The 17,851-nt window shown below is 39.0% G+C and overlaps 2 protein-coding genes and 1 long non-coding RNA gene across 4 annotated transcripts in view; 1 reads left to right on the top strand and 2 right to left on the bottom strand.

Moving 5' to 3' along the window:
- Positions 1-17,851, bottom strand: part of LOC148156142 (NLR family CARD domain-containing protein 3-like) — a 159,217-nt gene that overhangs the window by 47,917 nt on the left and 93,449 nt on the right. The window lies entirely within an intron of this gene.
- LOC106912010 (lysozyme C-like) lies at positions 2,641-7,776 on the top strand. 2 transcript variants are annotated; one of them, XM_014978841.2, is made up of 4 exons: positions 2,641-3,481; positions 6,351-6,509; positions 6,585-6,663; positions 6,750-7,776. In XM_014978841.2, exons 1-4 carry the CDS (start codon positions 3,346-3,348, stop codon positions 6,814-6,816), a joined length of 441 nt encoding a protein of 146 aa, XP_014834327.2. In that variant the 5' UTR covers positions 2,641-3,345; the 3' UTR covers positions 6,817-7,776. The 2 variants fall into 2 exon arrangements, with proteins under 2 accessions (XP_014834327.2, XP_014834326.2); XM_014978840.2 differs by having other exon boundaries at positions 6,585-7,776.
- LOC148156149 (uncharacterized) lies at positions 8,074-10,191 on the bottom strand. The gene is made up of 2 exons (XR_015764786.1): positions 9,047-10,191; positions 8,074-8,940 (listed from the first exon to the last, which is right to left on the bottom strand). It is a non-coding gene; the product is annotated as an uncharacterized LOC148156149 (long non-coding RNA).

The following is a 17,851-nucleotide window of genomic DNA, read 5'->3' as shown; positions in this document are numbered from 1 at the left end:
TTGCTTTCAATAATATTTATTTTGTTTCTTGAGAAGCATTTGTCTGTAAAATGAGTAAAAATATCACTAATAGGGTATTTTAAAAATAATTTTATATTTATTTTTCTCGGTCTGGTCGATTAAAAATGTAATTTAAAAAAATGTTGCAACTGCGAGCCTGCACCTTAGCATCTTTACATTTCCAATACATTATTTGTCATATTTACATACATAAAGTTGAGAAATAATTAAAAAAAGGGAAAATTAAAACCCATTTTGTCCCTATTCTCAAGAATCACTGTTATACTCATGCTCTTATTCTGAAGAACATAAAAACCACATCAGTTCAGTTTCTTTTCTTTTTCCTGTTACATCACGTTAACGCTTTAGGAGAAATTAGCATTAGTTTATTTCTAAATTCTGCGTTGATGCAGCACTTTAGCGTTAGCTTCTGCTAAATGTCTTGTTGGTTTAGAGCAAGGGGCCCAAAGTGGGTCCTGGAGGCACCCTGCATGTTTTATTCTCTCCTTGGTGACAGTAAAAACCTTTTCAGCAGGTCAGTGTCTGCTTAGGCCTCTAATGAGCATTATTGCATCCAGGCTAAACCAGGAAGAGAATAAAACGTGGAGGGTGCCGGGCCTCCAGGACCCACTTTGGGCCCCCGGGTCTATAGTGGAACTGAATTTGGAAGTGACCTCGACTATTCTGTCGTTAAACTGACCCAGAATCTCAGATTTCCCTTTGAGCCTCAACAAGTGAATAAACCAAACTGAAGACTGACGTTAGGGTGAAACTTTAAGTCAGACTTTAATGATGAATGAAACAAAAATAGACGTTAGACAACATTAGAAACTGCACAGTGATCCGTTTACGTCGACCTTTGACCCCCGATGCCTTCAGGGTCAGGACTTCTGTGCCAGCAGCGTGCTGAGTTTGATCTTCCCGTCCATGGAGGCTGTGAGGCAGGTGCCGGAGTCGACGGCGGAGCACCAGTCCACCGTCACCACCGGGGCCTTGTGTCCGCCCAGCGGCAGCACCCGATCCAGTGCCGGCTCCCCATTGGTCAGCTGGTAGAGGAGGAGCAGAGAGTCAGAGAGTGAAGATAGTTTTTTGTAGTAGTTTGGTGGAGATTTTCTCTTTTCTTCAGTTTCCCCATAATTTGGTGAAAACATTTACTGCTTTCTAGTCGGATGATTAAACTAATTGTAACACAATAAAGGTTTTTGGAGTTTTTTAAACATCATCAGTTAAAGTTTATAATTATTTTCACAGGATGAGTCGAAGCAAAATTTGTTGGATTGAAATGAATAAATATTGGAGCAAATTTAATCACTTTTCACTCCCTTCCTGAACTTCAGGAGAAAGTTGTGAACAGTTTTGGTGTAATGTAGGAATTTAAAGGTGCTAAACTCATGAAATAAGAAATGATACCCAAAACTCCATTCTCTCTGCTCATAGACAAACAGGAAGACATTTAATGCACATCTGCGGATTCACTCATTACATTTTCATCATCTCATTTTCATCGTCTCAGAATCCAAAATGTCTTGTCTCTTACTTCTGACATTGAGTATTTATACTATATCAGCCCTGCTGTTGTATATTGGAAAACGTCTGACCAATGGCGTTTCTGAATCTTGCTTCTGGCTCCGTCTTACACATGATGTGTGTTGGAAGATCCGAGAATTCAGTGACTGACATGGAAATTAAATCTGCTCCATCAGAGACCATTAGTCAAATTGTTAGTCCAAACAAAGATTCTTTTCCAGTTCGGCCCGACTTCTTCGCACGCAAGCAGGAAATGTGAATCAAACAACAACACAATTATAATTCTAACTATTAATATAATTATATTCCTTTACAGTGTTTGTTTATTAGATATTGATTTAGTTTCTTAGCAGTTATTAATGGAAATATTCATATTTGCCTTTATTCTGCTTTTGTTTTTCTGCAGCTCCTGTTACAATAATAAACTATTTATTTACCATCTGCTGTGTTTCCATACATCAGTTTACTGACAGTCATTTGAACTGAGGGATGATCTGGACTGTTTTTATTTAATTTAATCCACCTTGATGTTTACGGTGCTGCCAGTAAAGCTACAGGGAAACGGAGAAAAGGTTCCAGTATCCATGCAGTAAAAATGATTCATCAACATTTTTGTTCCTGATTAAATTTACTACCAAGTGACTCTTTGACCTTGTAGCTTAAACTTTACCCCGTTGTTTACTTCAGATCTGCAGCAGAAACAGAATAAAAATCTTATCATTTCTAAGATTACACAAACTGCTACCAAATGCTAGTATTTGGGAGCCACTAGCTAGTTTTTTCTGTTCCAGTTGGTTAGAATCTTAATGGAGATTTCTTTGTGTCAATAGGAAACTTTTGATGGGAGAGGACAGACGTCACATGTGGCGTACCCCAAGGTTCAATCCTAGGATCCCTCTTATTTAGCACACAGTTTCAGTTCTTCCAGCTGGAAACTAGAGATCAGGATGACCTCTGATCCAAACCTTCAGAGTCACATAAAGATGGTTACAAAGTGGGCCTTCTATCACCTGAAGAACATTTCCAGGAAACATTAAAGATCTACTGTTATAGTATCATCCTTCCAGACCCCTCAGGTTCTGGTTCTGGTTCTGCTCTGCATCAGAACCAGAACCAAACATGGATGAGCAGCATTTAGCTTCTATGCACCACAAATCTGGAACAAACTTCCAGAAGACACCGAGTTCCTTAATTCAAGATGAAAACCCACCAGAGACTTGCTTTTGAACCATAATAGATTAAATATTGATCAATATATTTGATGTGATGATTTTAATTGATTTTAAGGACGGCACTGGACCAAATGTGATGTCTGTTACAGGTTTCTCTATTGTTGAATGTATTATGTTTTTATGATGTAAAGCACTTTGAACTGCCTTGTTGCTGAAATGTGCTATACTAATAAACTTTGTTGATTGACTGATCTGTCTCATGGATACAGCTTAAGAAATTACTATCATCACAGCCAATATTTGCTGCCTCCATGATTCAGCATACTTGGACAGGTAAACAAACATTATGCTGGGTTCCAGGTATGAGGAACCAATTCTTCCTGTTGGGTCAAACACTATTATAAAATAATAAAGATTTCCTAGAAAACCAAGACTGGATGTTTAGTAGCAGCAGTTCATGTTTCATTTCTATAAAACAATAAAATAATTTAGTAAAGTCAGATGTGAGTGAGTCTCCTCCTCCGTTCTGGTGTTTATAAGGAGGAGCCAGAGCAGAAGGAGGTCAGATCTTTTAGGATCAGATTAGGAAGAGGTTAAGCAGCCACAGATCTAACACCCAGGAGTGAAAACATTCGGACCAGCAGAGATGAAGATGATGAAGACCCTGGTGCTGCTGCTGTTGGTGGCTGTGGCCAACGCGAAACGGTTCGAGCGCTGTGATTGGGCGCGCACCCTGAAGGCCAGTGGCATGGATGGTTACCGTGGCATCAGCCTGGCCGACTGTAAGTACAGAACCATCAACTGTTAGCATAGCATTTTGTTTTTGGTTTTATTTTCATTATTTTTAGTACTTTGTTTGAACCTATTAGGAGAGGAAAAATTCTAAAACTTTAAAAACCTTTTGACTCGTTAAATCCTCTCTTATGCCCGGATTCAGAAAAATGCTGTGCGCAAAGACTGAGATCACACAGAGATAACAGCGTCACGATAATCAGCATTTATTCAAGACAGATGCAAACTATCACCAGACAAACACATCATAAAACATCAGAAATCTCAGACCACAAACAACACATGAGTTTACCTGAGAAAAGGAAAAAAGACAAAAGATGGAAACGACAGACAAAAAGCAAAGACGTCCTTGGAGAAATTGCAAAGAGCAAAATCTGATTTGTTACTCTGTAGAAAGTTTTTATAGTAAAGGCGTATTCTTGTCTTTAATTTATTCAAATAAGGCGTATATTTGCTGTACCTGTCTCTGACCTTTTTAAAGTTAGAAACTCCCTGCAATTTGTTCACAAGATCAAACACCAGTTGTCACCATTCTCTAAATAAGGTGGAAGCAGAGACTCTCCTGATCTCCTGCTGTTTCATGGCTTTCACAGATCAGTGTGAAAAGCTGGAACTTACTACTGATTGCTACTGAGGGCAGATCAAAGATCTTGGCAAACAATTTGCTTTAACTACAGGTAAAATAAAGGTCAATATGCCAGAATAAGTTACTGATTTTAAAACTATAATTAGGCTATTTCAATCAAAACATGTTAAGTTTTAAAACTAGCATATTTTTAATTTATTTTTCTTAACAAACCTCTTTTACCCAAATTGGGACTTGAAAACAACAGGAGATGTGTCGCTCTACCACCACTTAATCAAGCTCATGGCCTGTTTTTGAGAAATATGGCTGAAAATAACATGCCCAAAATGAATTGAATGTATCTCAAGAACTACAGAGTTTATTTTAATTGTTTTGGTATCAAAACAAAGGTAAGACCCTAGAGAATATATTACAGCTCTAAAAACCACCCTGCCTGTTACTGAGGAAAGTAAATTAATATGATACACAGCAGAAATTAGGAAAAAGTATCTATTTCCGCCTAAAAAAAAACCAGTTTAATATATTAAGATTCCTTTTAAAGCAAGCAGATGAAATCCAAAACCTGTAGTAAACAACAGCACACAATCTGACCTTTTACTGTGCCAAGTTTCATGAAAAAAAAGTTAATCATATGAGTTTTAGAGAGGTACTACTTGATAAAAATCTAGACGGATCTTCCAAATTAGCCATTTTGGCACAATTTGTGCCATTTGAACTTTCTCAGTTTTTTTTTCTGTAGGTTCTGTTTCAATCATTTATTCTTATCATAAAATAAATAATTATTTATCATAGATAAGTAATTACATCTAATAATTGTTTTTGGAGGTTCCTTTTAAAAATCCACATTGCATTCATTCATAAAAAGAGAAAAAAATAGACAAATTGTAATAATCTGAAAATGGAACAGATTAACTCACAATAACATTTCAAATATAATTATATAACAATGAAAATGCAAATAGCAATGAAAGCTAATTTGTCAAAATGATATGATCACAGGAAGAAACTAATATATCTCACAATTACATTACAATAACAATGCGCTCTGCGCGTAAAATCATGCAGTTCTCCATTCAGACGTTCAAAATTACGCTGGGCAGTTTCTCGGGAACCCATTGGCCAATTTTGATGATTGACATGTCTTTCGAACCGTCAGAGCCAATAGAATCCGAGGGCGTTGACATGAATACGGAACCTAAAGCCATTCACCAATTACAGGGCGGAAAACGCATGTGACGTACATTGACGGAGTTCGCCTCTAGATTTTTTATATGGTAGCCAGGACACGGAAGAGGCTCTGGGCGGAGCCGAAAACAATATGAGACGGACTTAGGGAAAATGGATTATCGAACCAAGTGGAAATATTTAGTCTAATAAGGATTATGACCACGAAACAGCAAAGGTAGGACTGAATTTATGCTTTTCGCTTCGTGAAATTAGCTATTTCTTTTTTTCTTCTTTAGCTGCTGGTTCAGTGAGTTTTGCACGTAGTGTGGCGACTCTGGTATTGTTGGAAACGGCAGAGCTTCGGCTTTACTCTGATCGATAGTTTGTGAGGATCGGGCCACCTAGCTCTTTCACTGTTGCGTTTTTTTTTTACCGGGTTAGCCTCGTTAGCCTCGTTAGCATCTAATTAGGTTTTTTTTTAATCAAGCTGCTTAGTGTTCAAGCTGGGTGTTGTTGAGGTAGAACATATTGTTTCTGTCATTTAGAGGAGCTTTTCCCCGATCCGTGGATATGCAATATGCCTATATTGATAAATGTATAGCATGTGTTCTCAATTGATCTTGTTGCAGCAAAGGCCGAGGACCCAAATTTGGGTCCTCTAGCGAATGACAGGTTAATGTCTACCTGTACACATCACTGGTTACCATCAATAAATCTGTCACCTCCACTGGACCTTCAGACTTGTTCAGGTCCAGAACACCTGCATGGTGCTACATGGAGGCTTATTTAATATATTTGCCTCAAAGTGAGAAGGTCCAGGATCTTTCTGTATGGGGTTTCCATGTTCTCCCTTTGCATTTCTTGGTTTTCCTGGTTTCCTGGACGCCTCCAGGTCATGTTCAGCTCTTTGTCAGTGGTAGATGTTGTTTTTCTTGAGAGTTTCCACTCTTGCTCACTGATCTTTGGTGATAGACTCCAGTTCCCTTTCAACTTTGAAGGGATTTAGGAAGGGAGAGACAACAATCATTATTCCTAAATGTTCAATAGCTACTCCAATGATAACTAATCCATTCTTCCCTCTCATTGTGTTTCCTGATTGTCCGTAGGGGTTTGTCTGACCCAACACGAGTCAGGCTTCGACACCAGTACCACCAACCGCAACAGAGACGGCTCCACCGACTACGGCATCTTCCAGATCAACAACCGCTGGTGGTGCAGAGACAGCGGAGTCTCCAGCTCCAACGGATGCAACATCAACTGCAGCCGTAAGCGTTGAATCCCATGTTACTTTGGAAGTTCTCCTGGAAAGCAGAAGTTCCAGTTTTTGAATCTTCCCACAGAACTCCTGACAGATAACGTGAGAACGGCGATCACCTGCGCCAAACGCGTCGTCAGGGACCCCAACGGCATCAGAGCATGGTGGGTCATGTGGTGCAGTGATGATGGGACTGCTTTGATATTCGTGTTTGGACGAGATCATGTAGCATACATGTTTTTGGTTTCAGGGTGGCCTGGCGTAATAATTGTCAGAACCGAGACCTGAGCAGCTACCTGAGAGGCTGCAGACTCTAACCTGGACCTGAAGACGGGATGGAGTAGAAACATCACTGTCTGTAGCTTTCACAGATCCAGTCCTGTAAAAACCTTCTTTAGCAGGTTCTCTAACTGACTCCATCAGCTACTCTTCTTCCCAGCTTTGTTTTAGTTTATTAGAGTTTGTCCTGAAGATCCCACAACAGCATTTCAATTAGGTGGAGGTCTGGACTTTGACTAGACAATTGGAGGACCTTGATTATTTACTTTAACAGTAAATATTCTGTAAAAGTAAACAGACCCAGGTTGAAAGAATGAGCTCCAGACCTCAAATTCATCTGATGAACAGATGCTCACATTTGACTCCAGAATACTTTGGTCTACAGAGGAGTTCATGGTCCAGCCCATAACTGTAAGATACCCAGGTTTTAGGGTGAAAAAGCCCAGATCACCATCCCTCCACCACCGTGCTACAGTAATCATAAAGTGATTATGCTGATCTGTTGTGTTTGGTTCTGTCCATCTTGGTCCAACATGTCCTCTCTGGTATCCTCTGTCCAGAGGACATTGTCCCAGAAGTCTTGACCTTCAACCAGAGGCAGATGTGCTGATCTTAGTCATTCAGCCATCTTGTTTCTAGAAACAAGAGGCTTTCCCCTTTAACCCTTCCAATTAGCCATACTGGTATTCTCTGGATTGTTGCATTTACTGACCACTCAGTGACATCAGAGACCTTCTATTAAACATTCTAAAACCGCAACTGTAACAGCAAAACAGAAGAAATATTGCATTCTACTAAACAGAGGCTAAAAACATGTTTCCTTTGGTTAATAATAACTAGGATATTGATTAAAATATTTGATGTATATTTGACTATTTTCCTCAATGATGTTGATGATGGCAATTCACAAAATGTAAAGGTTGTTTGTTTCACAATAGATTAGTATGTTATGTTTTCATTATGAAATGGGCTATACTAATAAACTTAACTTCACTGTATAGTTTTTACAAAATGAATGAGTGAAATTTTGTCAAATTTCAGATCAAATATGAAAAATAAAAGGATCAAAATATTTGAACTAATAAAAAAACCAAACATGTTAAACCACCTTTCCTGAAATCAGGTTTTGCACAACTACTGTGTTTCTGTCATGTTGTCATTACTTTCACTTCATACTAGGGTTTAAAACTATTGTTAGCCGTAAGGCTACTTTTCTTTATTGTAAGGAGCAAAAGGCAAATTGTTGTTTTCTGCAGAAGCTCCTTCATCAAGTGAGGAGGCTAAATTCTGGAAACTTCAATGGGTGATAACATTTATTTTAGTCGTGGTCCGTCGCATTCAGCTGGTTATGATCATGTTTTACAGATTCCCAGGTTCTTTGTTGGAGCAAATCAGTGACTCAAATGGCCTCTGGGTAACTGTAATAGTGGAAATTAAGGAAATAAGATCATTTTGGTGTGTATATGGATACAATAATAAAGCGATAAATAGTATATTTTTTGCTGAGTGATGATAAAACATTGTAAATTAAAATATTCCACTGATCAGGTTATTTTAGGAGGAGATTTCAATGTAACTCCAGATGGATCAATCGATCGTCTCCCCTCTAGGGGGCAGCACCACATTTACAATGATGTTTTTGTAACTTAATCTCTAATCCAGATTTGACAGACTGCTGGAGAATTAGAAACCCTAAAACCAGACAATACTCCTGGTTCAATCCTTCTGGAAATGGCCAGAGCTCTAAGCCAGATTATTGGTTAATCCCTCATAATCTGGTAAATAATATTCAAGCTGTGAAATCTCAGCGGCTCCTCTAACAGATCATTGTTCAGTTACCTTGTTTCTCTCTCTAAATGAATCTAAACCAGCTTCAAACTGGAAGTTTAATAGTAATCTGCTGAGTAATGAAACCTTTTGTTCAGAAATCCTGAACCTCATTCAGGATATTTCAGTGATCAGATCTGGACCATCTGGACCCGTCAGAGAGCTGCTGATGTCATCAAGCTTCTCCTCAGGCTGATGGACTCTGGTTCTGTTCTGCAGAGCCGTGTTGGATGGAGGCTCAGTGGACCAAGTGGGTTCAGGTTGAGGGTAGATCCCCTCTGAGCTGCAGGTGATCCTGTTTCCATCCTGATGGATCCTGATGTCAGAGACTGGAGCTGAAACAACATGAGAAAATAAAAAAGAAGAATTTCTCAGGAGAAATAGAACCACAATAAAAACTCTCACAACAGGATTTGAATGTTTTCAATGAAGATGTTCCACCTTCTGCTGCCAGGTGACCAACACGTCTCTAGGAGACGCCAGCTGTAAACGCATCACACCTGTAACTCATCATCATCAACCTTCATCCTCTCAGCAGCAGATCGCCGTTTCCTCTGGATCTGATCCTCAGACAGAGACGCTCTGGATCTGCAGCTCTCAGAGCAGCTGGAGCCACGATGGTCAAACCGGACAATCAGAGATGATCCAGTTTCCATATCAGGGCCACATTCTGGTTCTGGACCAGCCCTGGTAAAATGCAGCCCTGGTTCAGAACCTGCTGCTTTCAGAATCTGCAATAAGATCAAATCAGGTGAAAGTTGAGCTGAATGGTGTTGAGGAGGAAACCCAGATCCTCTGAAGGATCAGAGGAAAACCTGCCTGGAAACAAGATCTCAGCAAATAATCTCCATGATCCAGATGATGTTCACTGGACCAGAAGTTCTGGTTCTGATGGGAAACAGGAAGGCTTTGTGGAGCAAAGTGGCCTTTTGAGTTATTTTCATGGTTTTACTATTTTGGATTTATTCAGTTTGGCTGTGACATGTTGACATGATTTAATTTGCTGTGTCGTCTGTATTGTGGATTTATTTTGGGTTGCTGAGTCGCTGTGTGCTGATCTATTTTGCATATATCTATGTTTGCATCTATCATTAAACGTCTAGTTTATTTATAGTTTGTTTAAAAATAGCAAGTAGATTTATTCTATTGGCTTTTCAACAATTAATGAAAAAGATTTCTTGACATTAGTTGGAATAAATAATTCCATGTTTTCCTCCGTCTCTTCCAGCTGCTTCCATGCTCGTATCTACACATGCGCAGCCATAGTGCACATGTGCACAAAGCTAAAAATGAGCCAACAACAGGAACCAGAACCTGTTGCTAGGAGCCTTTTTGTTGTTCCAGCCCATAACGACGGCCTGATGATGGACCAGCTCTGCTTCTTAGTCTGAATTCATGGAGTTCATGAATTCAACTCATTGAGCCTCAAACACTGAGAAGCTGAACTGAGAAAGGATAATTCTCCACAGTCTGGAGGCTCTGCTGAGACGTATGGAGGTCAGAGAGAAACTGAGCAGAGCTCAGCAGACCCAACTCTGGGTTGACCCACAGAAACAAAAGGTCAATAGAAACTTTAACTGAGTGATTGAACCACATGAAGAGGCTGGTGTCTGAATTATTAGGCTCCTACATTCAAGGCTGCAGCTTCGCTTCATGGTGAAATACAGGATTTAATGGAAATCAGAGGAAAAAAGGGGAAAGTGCGTCTCTGGACTTTCAGTCCTCACCGACTAAACCTGACAAGGTGTCGGTTCAGAGCGAGGAGTGGGGCCCTCTGAAGAGTTTCTGGTTTATAGGGTCACTGGGACGTCTGAGGAATAAATGGAAACTAAACATGTTCTGGAAGATGCTGACCTCACTGGTTTAATTCCCGGTCTGTGTGTGAGCCGGGCCTCTGCTGGACCAGAGGATCCATGTGGAGCTGCTGGTCTGAGACGTTTGACTGATTTGGGCTTTTTGTTTGTTTGTCTTGTTGTTTTGGTGGATGGAGAACAGAAAATATGATGAACAGCCATGAAATGATCTGTGGATGTTAAACTGATGAATTTATGCTGTTGGTCACATATAAACACAATGTTCTTTGTTTTATAGACCAAAGGATCTTTTCCCCCTGGAGTTCAGCTTGATAACCTTTAGATTGATTTGCATAATGAAGTAACTATTGAAGGGGCTTTGGGGGGGGGGGGGTCCCATTAGGAAGCAGGAAACCAAATGGCAGTAAAGTGGAAATCAGCCAATTCACTTTGTTCTGATTCAAATTCATCATTAGACTCAGTTAAAATAATCAGTCTGATAGTCGACCAGACCTTTTATTGGAGATTCAGTTTTTACTTTATATAATTCAGGCCGTGGGATTAATAGTCATTTTTTCATGGGTTCATCTCATGGAGGAATAAAAGGAAACGAGTCGGCAGATAAATATGCAAAACAAGCTTCAAAAACAGTTTTATTGAGAAACTGATTCATTTAGTAAAGAGGAAATAAAATGTATTATTAAACAAAAGGTGAAGGAAAGATGGCAGAAGCAGTGAAGAAGAGAGAACTGGTAGATGCTTTATAATGAGGAGCCACTGGTGTGCCAACATTCTGGTTGGCACACCAGTGGCTCCTCTGCCTGCTGTCCCTGTACCCCACTCCACAACGAGGAATTGGTGACGCAGGGCAGAGGAAGAGGCCGCTGGTGTGCAGAAAAGGAGGTATGTAAGGGAGGTGGCATTCAACACGTGCAGGACATGTGGCCACCCAAAGACCAAAGACTTTGGCCTCAGTCGGTTCGGCAGAGCCACATTCTGCCCGGGCAGCGCTGGTGGGCGTCTTTGGAGGCCAGGCTGGCAGAGCAGCATCAGCAGAGGTACCACAACCCCCATAGGTGGATGTACATCTTTAAATATTGTATATAAATCTGTAAAAATGTAAATAGATCTTTATACTTACCCAAACGTATAAGACAACTTGTATATTTTGTATTGTGATGTTTGTTTTGTATTTTTCCCATTTATATTCCTTAATAAAGTTGTACTTGATGTAACCCCTCAGGTTATATGGCTCTTTTCTCCTACACACCTTATTCTTAAATACAATGCATTGTAGGCCTTTTTACTTTAAACAGTAATAATCGCCTGTTATTTAACCTGGTTAATGTTTTACACTAACATATTGGAGGTTTTACCCGCTGTAAAAGTCCTCAACATTATAATCCGCACAAGTATTTTCAATTGGCTTAAAACACGCAGTAAATGTAGCATTTCGTCAGTAACTGTTATTTACTACCGCCAGTAAATGCATCGTTTTCACTTGTCTCTACCACCTTACTGGTCAGTCAAGGGCAAAATCAAGTTTAAGCGATTTGATTGGTTGTGATGGACTGAGAACCGGACTGGAGCTGCACGTGCCGCTGCTACGTACTGGCAGTTGGTCGGCAGCCGTTCATGGACGAGGTTGGATCTGTGCTGCTGTGGACTTTTATTTGTTAGCTAACCAGTTGGAGCTACGAACTTTTCCCTGGACGTTTTCTGGAGCCACAGAACCGGACCACACTCGTGAGCCGGAAAGGACTGTTGGACTGGAGTTGGAGCCGTTTTATTGCCGTTCATTTAAAACTGGTAATCCATGGTGGGGTGAGTAACCCATCCCTTGTAGTTGTTCTGGGAGCCGCCATCTTTGGAACTGCTATTCCGAGAACGAATGCTAACTGAGTCCCTTCAGGCCTCCAACGTTTGTAAAGCTGAATTAGACTGCTTTACTAATTCAAGAAACTGAATAGTGTGGTTGATACATTCAGCCTTGTTTGCTTATTTCTTATGTATTCACTTTAAATGGTTGTTTTATACAGTTCTGAGACAGCGCGGTTGCACTAAGTGTGCTAAATGCTGAAAGCTAACTGTGCTTTGTCAATGTGCATTGCCCTTGGTTTACTACTGACCACCAGTACGGTTTATTAAACTGGTCAGTTCAGTGAAACATAAATTTAAATGTGTGAACATAACTTGACAATCTGAGTTTTAAAATGGTAACCGGATCTTATAAAAACTGATCACCACTGGCAATATGAATGCGAGATCCAAATAGTGCCGGAAATTCGCTCTTTATCTGATAAGGGACTAAATATGATTTAAGATTTAGTGAGACTTTATAAAGTTCTCCATCCCAGTTAGAATTGCATATTAAATGAAGAAGAGGAACACCACCTGACCAGATTAAGGACGTCGAAAGCAAAGTCGCGGATGAATACCATTTTTTCCAAGACCTGGATCCCACAGGCGGCATTTTTTCTAAATGCGAAGCGAGCTGGAGCCATAGAAGTAAGGTAAGCTGCATTTGTCGTTTTTTGATAATGCCATCCATTTTTTAAATATGTTAAGAGCTAAAAGTTTGTGTCTCTGTTACATGTTTAAACACAGGACATAAAACAACAGCTTGCTAACTGTCGAGGGCAAGAGTTAGCAGCTAGCTAAACGCAGTGTGCTACTCGGTTACACTTATAGAACTTTTCTTAAGAGAAAATAAAAGCAACTACCAGGATTTTTGTATTGAACACTTCCTCAGGTTCACATATGTGGCGCTTGGTCAAAGTTTTGCATCAGCGTACTGACTGCAGGCTAAAATCTATAATTTGTTGGAACTAAGGTGGAAAAATGAATATGGACATTATAGATGGTCAGTTAACTTGATAAAACATTAGGTAAAGTTCTTAATTCCCTTTAAAGTGCATTTATTTATTGAGATGTATATAACAAATTGTTTCTGTTATTTGTCAAAAAATGTATTTCTGTTTTTATTTCGGTCCTCCAATAAATGTCAACACTTCTGCTTCTTGGACAAATATTTTCTTTTACCCCGCATTGGCTGCTCCGGCGCAGGAAATACGGCGGCCATCTTGGATGGGTCGTCCCTCCTACTTTGCTCAATCAAAACAGCAGAAAATGCCTCAGCATTGATGAACATTGTTGTTCAGATCTACAGACTATTGATGTGAGGGCTGGACAGACAACATTTCACAAGTAAGATGGACATATTATTGTGTATATATTGTGATTTTAATATTACTTTACTGTATTTATGTCCACCGGCGAGATACCAGCTAATATTAGCTACAGTGCTGCGCTACACCAACATGGTATTTAGCACTAGCTAATGCTACAGCACAATACCAACATAGTACTTATTATACTCAGTGGAAACAAATGCTAACATGCTACACAAACATGGTATTTAGCAGTAGCTTACACTAAAACGATACACTAAGGCATTTATCTTAATCTAATGCTAAAGCAATCCAATAACATAGTACTTAACAGGAGCTAATGCTAACGCGCTACACCAACCTGGTGTATTTCTTCAAACCTCAATAGCAGCTCATGGAGGAGTTTGATCTGTTCACATTTCATCTAACATGCCATACAGTCATGACACGGTAACATTTTTCACAAATATGTAAAAAACATATTTTTAATAAAAGTTGCACACTGCAGCTATAAATGCCTGAATTTGTTCAAACTACTAATTCTGCACTGAGAGTAGGTACCGGCAGCGATGCTCTTTCCACTCAGGAATGGGAGAGAACGCATGCTGATCACAGAAAATGCCCTAACTTCCCACCATCAAAAGTCCTTTTCAGAATATTTTTTTTCCAAAAGCAACACTACTGTGTTAAAGTTCATTGATTTTACTTTCCAACGATACCAGTTTTATGTATGTTTAAGTAAATAAAACACTTTAAATTTTCCAGTATTTTTCATAATTTTTTTTAAAAGCAGCATTATTTATGCTAATTCGAACGCCCCTCCTGAAAGGCGCTGAAACATTGTCCAAGAAAATCGGTTCGGGCGTCACGAACACATGACCAAATGAGCCAACAGTGATATCATATTAATCCTTAAACTATAGGCTTTCTATACATACCCGGTTTGTTGTGGGTTATTTTTTTTAGTTTTTTTGTAAATCATAAAAGTATCAAAACTTTGTCAAATAGCGAACGAATTATAAAAAATAACCCGACAAAATGGGTATAAAAATAAAGGTTAACTTGTTAGCTTTAATATAATACTGGAACCACACTTGCAGAATCAATGTGCGTGACGCCCCACGCATATCAACACACGAACGGACCTCCCCCGAGGCGCCCCTTCCAGCTTTCGCTCTTTCTGTAAGCTAAATGTGGCTACGTGGTGAAGCTAGCTAAAAACGAATAACCAGAGTTTTAAGCATCCGGTAGTTCTAAGAGCGGATCGAGTGAACTCTTCCTGAGCTTTTTACCGTGTGCACGGTCTAGCGGGGACCTGTTTTAACATTTTTTTTTTTTTTGTGATGTTGCAAACGGAAAAGCGGACGGACCGCCCGGCTGGCTGATCATGACATCTACCGCGCTATGCCGAGCTCCACCGCATTCTAACACGACCTGCCGGAGCCCCGCACAAAGACTGCGGGAGGAGTTAAATCTAGTCGAAACTTTTATAAAAGAGGAGAATTTAAGCAAACATGGTCCCTTCCCCTCCTCACCTGAACGTGGGGTTATTCATCCTCCTCCTCCTTCCCCTCCCCCTCTTCCACAGGTATGCTTTGTCCTTATTATTTAATAATAATAAAAAAGCGGATTAGATCCGCTGTTTTTATGGGCCACGGGAATTATGTATGATGATCTGCATTTGTGTGGTTTAGGTTTGTGCTGATTTTGTGCGATTTTTGCAACAAGGACATGAAGCGCGTTAGCAGACGTGCTCAGTGGCGGTTTCTGATATGGGAGGCATGGGCAACCGCCCAGGGCATCATTATGTGGGTGGCGGCATGATGAAGTGACTGTATCTATACTAAAATGATACATTCTAGACTTTTTTTATAATAAACTGTACTTTCTTTGGCACTTTTTCAGATGGTCGATAGTAGGGAATTTTCCATAAAGAAAGAAATCTAAAAAAAACTATCTCTATTTTCTGCCAACAATATAGAAAAAACTACTAAAGATAGCCATAAATAAATGTTTTTATATGATGCTGCAGCCTAATTGACATCTAGGAATAGGTACCGGCAGCCAATTTTTTTTCTTTAGATTTTTGGTACTCTAAATGCATTTTTCTACTAAGTGTATTACCAGAAAAGAGCAGAAAAAATTTCAGCCCATTATCTCTAACGGTTTTTGAGATTTTGGGGGTTAGGTGTACCTTCCCACAAACGCACCTTGGAGTAGAAAAAGATGTGGTTTTTGAAAGTCGATTACTCAAAAAATAAATCAATTTAACACTTATTTGTAATTACATTCTTTAAATAGATATAAATTATATTGTAAAACATGAAAATGTGCAGTATAATTAGCTTACTTTAAAAATGAAGGTTCTTTAAAAAATTGAATTTTTAAAATAACAGAAATTTCAATATTTACCCTGACAGCAGAGATGGCATGTTTGGGATATATTAAAAAATATATATTGAAGCTAAGGCCAAAAAGCCATTTTTCCCAGGCTGCTATGTGATTTTAACAAGCCCAATTTTTTGTAGGGGTCTGGGACAGTCAAACAAAAAATAATTTGGCTGCAAAAATGCTTCCTAAGCTAATTTGACCGACGGAACAAAATTTCAAAAATAGACAAAATTGAGTATTTTTTGACCACTCCTCAAATTTGTATCTTTCATTGGATTTCAATGAAACTTCTTTAGTACAAGTAAATTAGGTTGCTGAACATTATAAAGACATCCATTTTTGGCTACCTTCAATAGTTTCCTTAATATTGCAGGTAGGAAAGATGTATTTTGAGGCGTTTTTAAAAAATTCGTATTTTAGACAATTTTTGACTTGCTCTAAAATGTTTGTTGTTTTTATGCGTTTCATAGAAACTTCCTTCCTAGATGTCAATTAGGCTGCTGCATCAGATAGACATTTACTTAGGGCTATCTTCAGTAGTTTTCTTAATAAAGCTGGCACAGAAAATATAGATTTTTCCTTTTTTTAATGGAAAATTCACTATTAGCGACCATCTAAAAAAGTGCCAAAGAAGGTGCCATTTTTCATAAAAATTGTCTAGAGTTTATTCTTTTTGGACACATTCAGTCACTTCACCAGACAAAGCACTCATTTTTACATATATGAGATGAACCACTGGATTCTGGAACAAAACCAAAGGTAAGTAAACATCTTTTGAAATAATAATAAAAAAAGGTTATTTATCCCAAAGGAAAATTTATCTAGCAATGAATGTTATCAGGTCAGTACTTATAAGTACAAATTAAGATACTCCTTGAATCGCATCTTGACGTCCTTTATCTCCTGAACTGCCCAGATTCTCCCATTGGTAGTGGTGACTGAAATGGTCCATGCAAAAACAAATTTGCATTGATATTTTTGTTTCTTAACCGCTGGTTGTAGCGTAAGCGGCACACTAATGGAAAAAAAAAAAATCCGCTCCAAGACCGAACCCATTTCTCTGAGAATATACAATCAATATTATTTATTTTATTGACCAGGTATCTAAATTCACACATATACGCTCCATCTTCTACCACTCCGTTTTGTATTTTAAGCGTAAGCTATATAGAAACCCAGCTAAAAACAAGCAGCTTGCTAACAGGACGGCGAAGTTAGAGAAAGCCCGACCAGATCGGCAGAAACCGCCTTCCCACACCGGATTAAATAGCTACAATCACATATCAAAATAACGCTAACTATTATCTTTACATTACTTTAAAGATATCTGATGTAAGAAGGTGTGTCTAACTTACCCAAGTATGGAATTAGTACGTCCGGAATAGAGCAGTGATCCGAACAGTCAGCAGCGTCCACAGAAGGGGGCTCCATTTTTTTATGCTAGAGGGGCGACGTGCCTTTCGTTGATGATATGCTCGGCGCGTCACGCACATTGATTCTACAAGTGTGATTCCTGTATTATATTAAAGCTAACAAATTAATCTTTATTTTGATACCCAGTTTGTCTGGTTTATTTTTTATAATTCGTTTGCTATTTGACAAAGTTTTGATACTTTTATGATTTACAAAAAAACAAAAAAAATAATCCTTGACAAACCGGGTATGTAGAGAGAGCCTATAGTTTAAGGTTTAATATGATATCACTGTTGACTCATTTGGTCATATGTTCGTGACACGCCAACTGATTTTCTTGAACAATGTGTCAGGAGGGGCGTTCGAATTAGCATAAATAATGCGGCTTTTCGAAAAAATTATGAAAATTACTGGGAAATTTAAAGTGTTTTATTTTCTTCAACATACATAAAACTGGTATCGTTGGAAAGGAAAATCAA

This window comes from Poecilia mexicana, unplaced genomic scaffold (assembly GCF_051168715.1).
Source record: "Poecilia mexicana isolate PSO_F unplaced genomic scaffold, ASM5116871v1 scaffold_12, whole genome shotgun sequence".
Lineage (NCBI taxonomy): Eukaryota > Metazoa > Chordata > Actinopteri > Cyprinodontiformes > Poeciliidae > Poecilia > Poecilia mexicana.
Note: the sequence above shows the minus strand (reverse complement) of the source record. Positions and strands in the feature narration are given on the sequence as shown.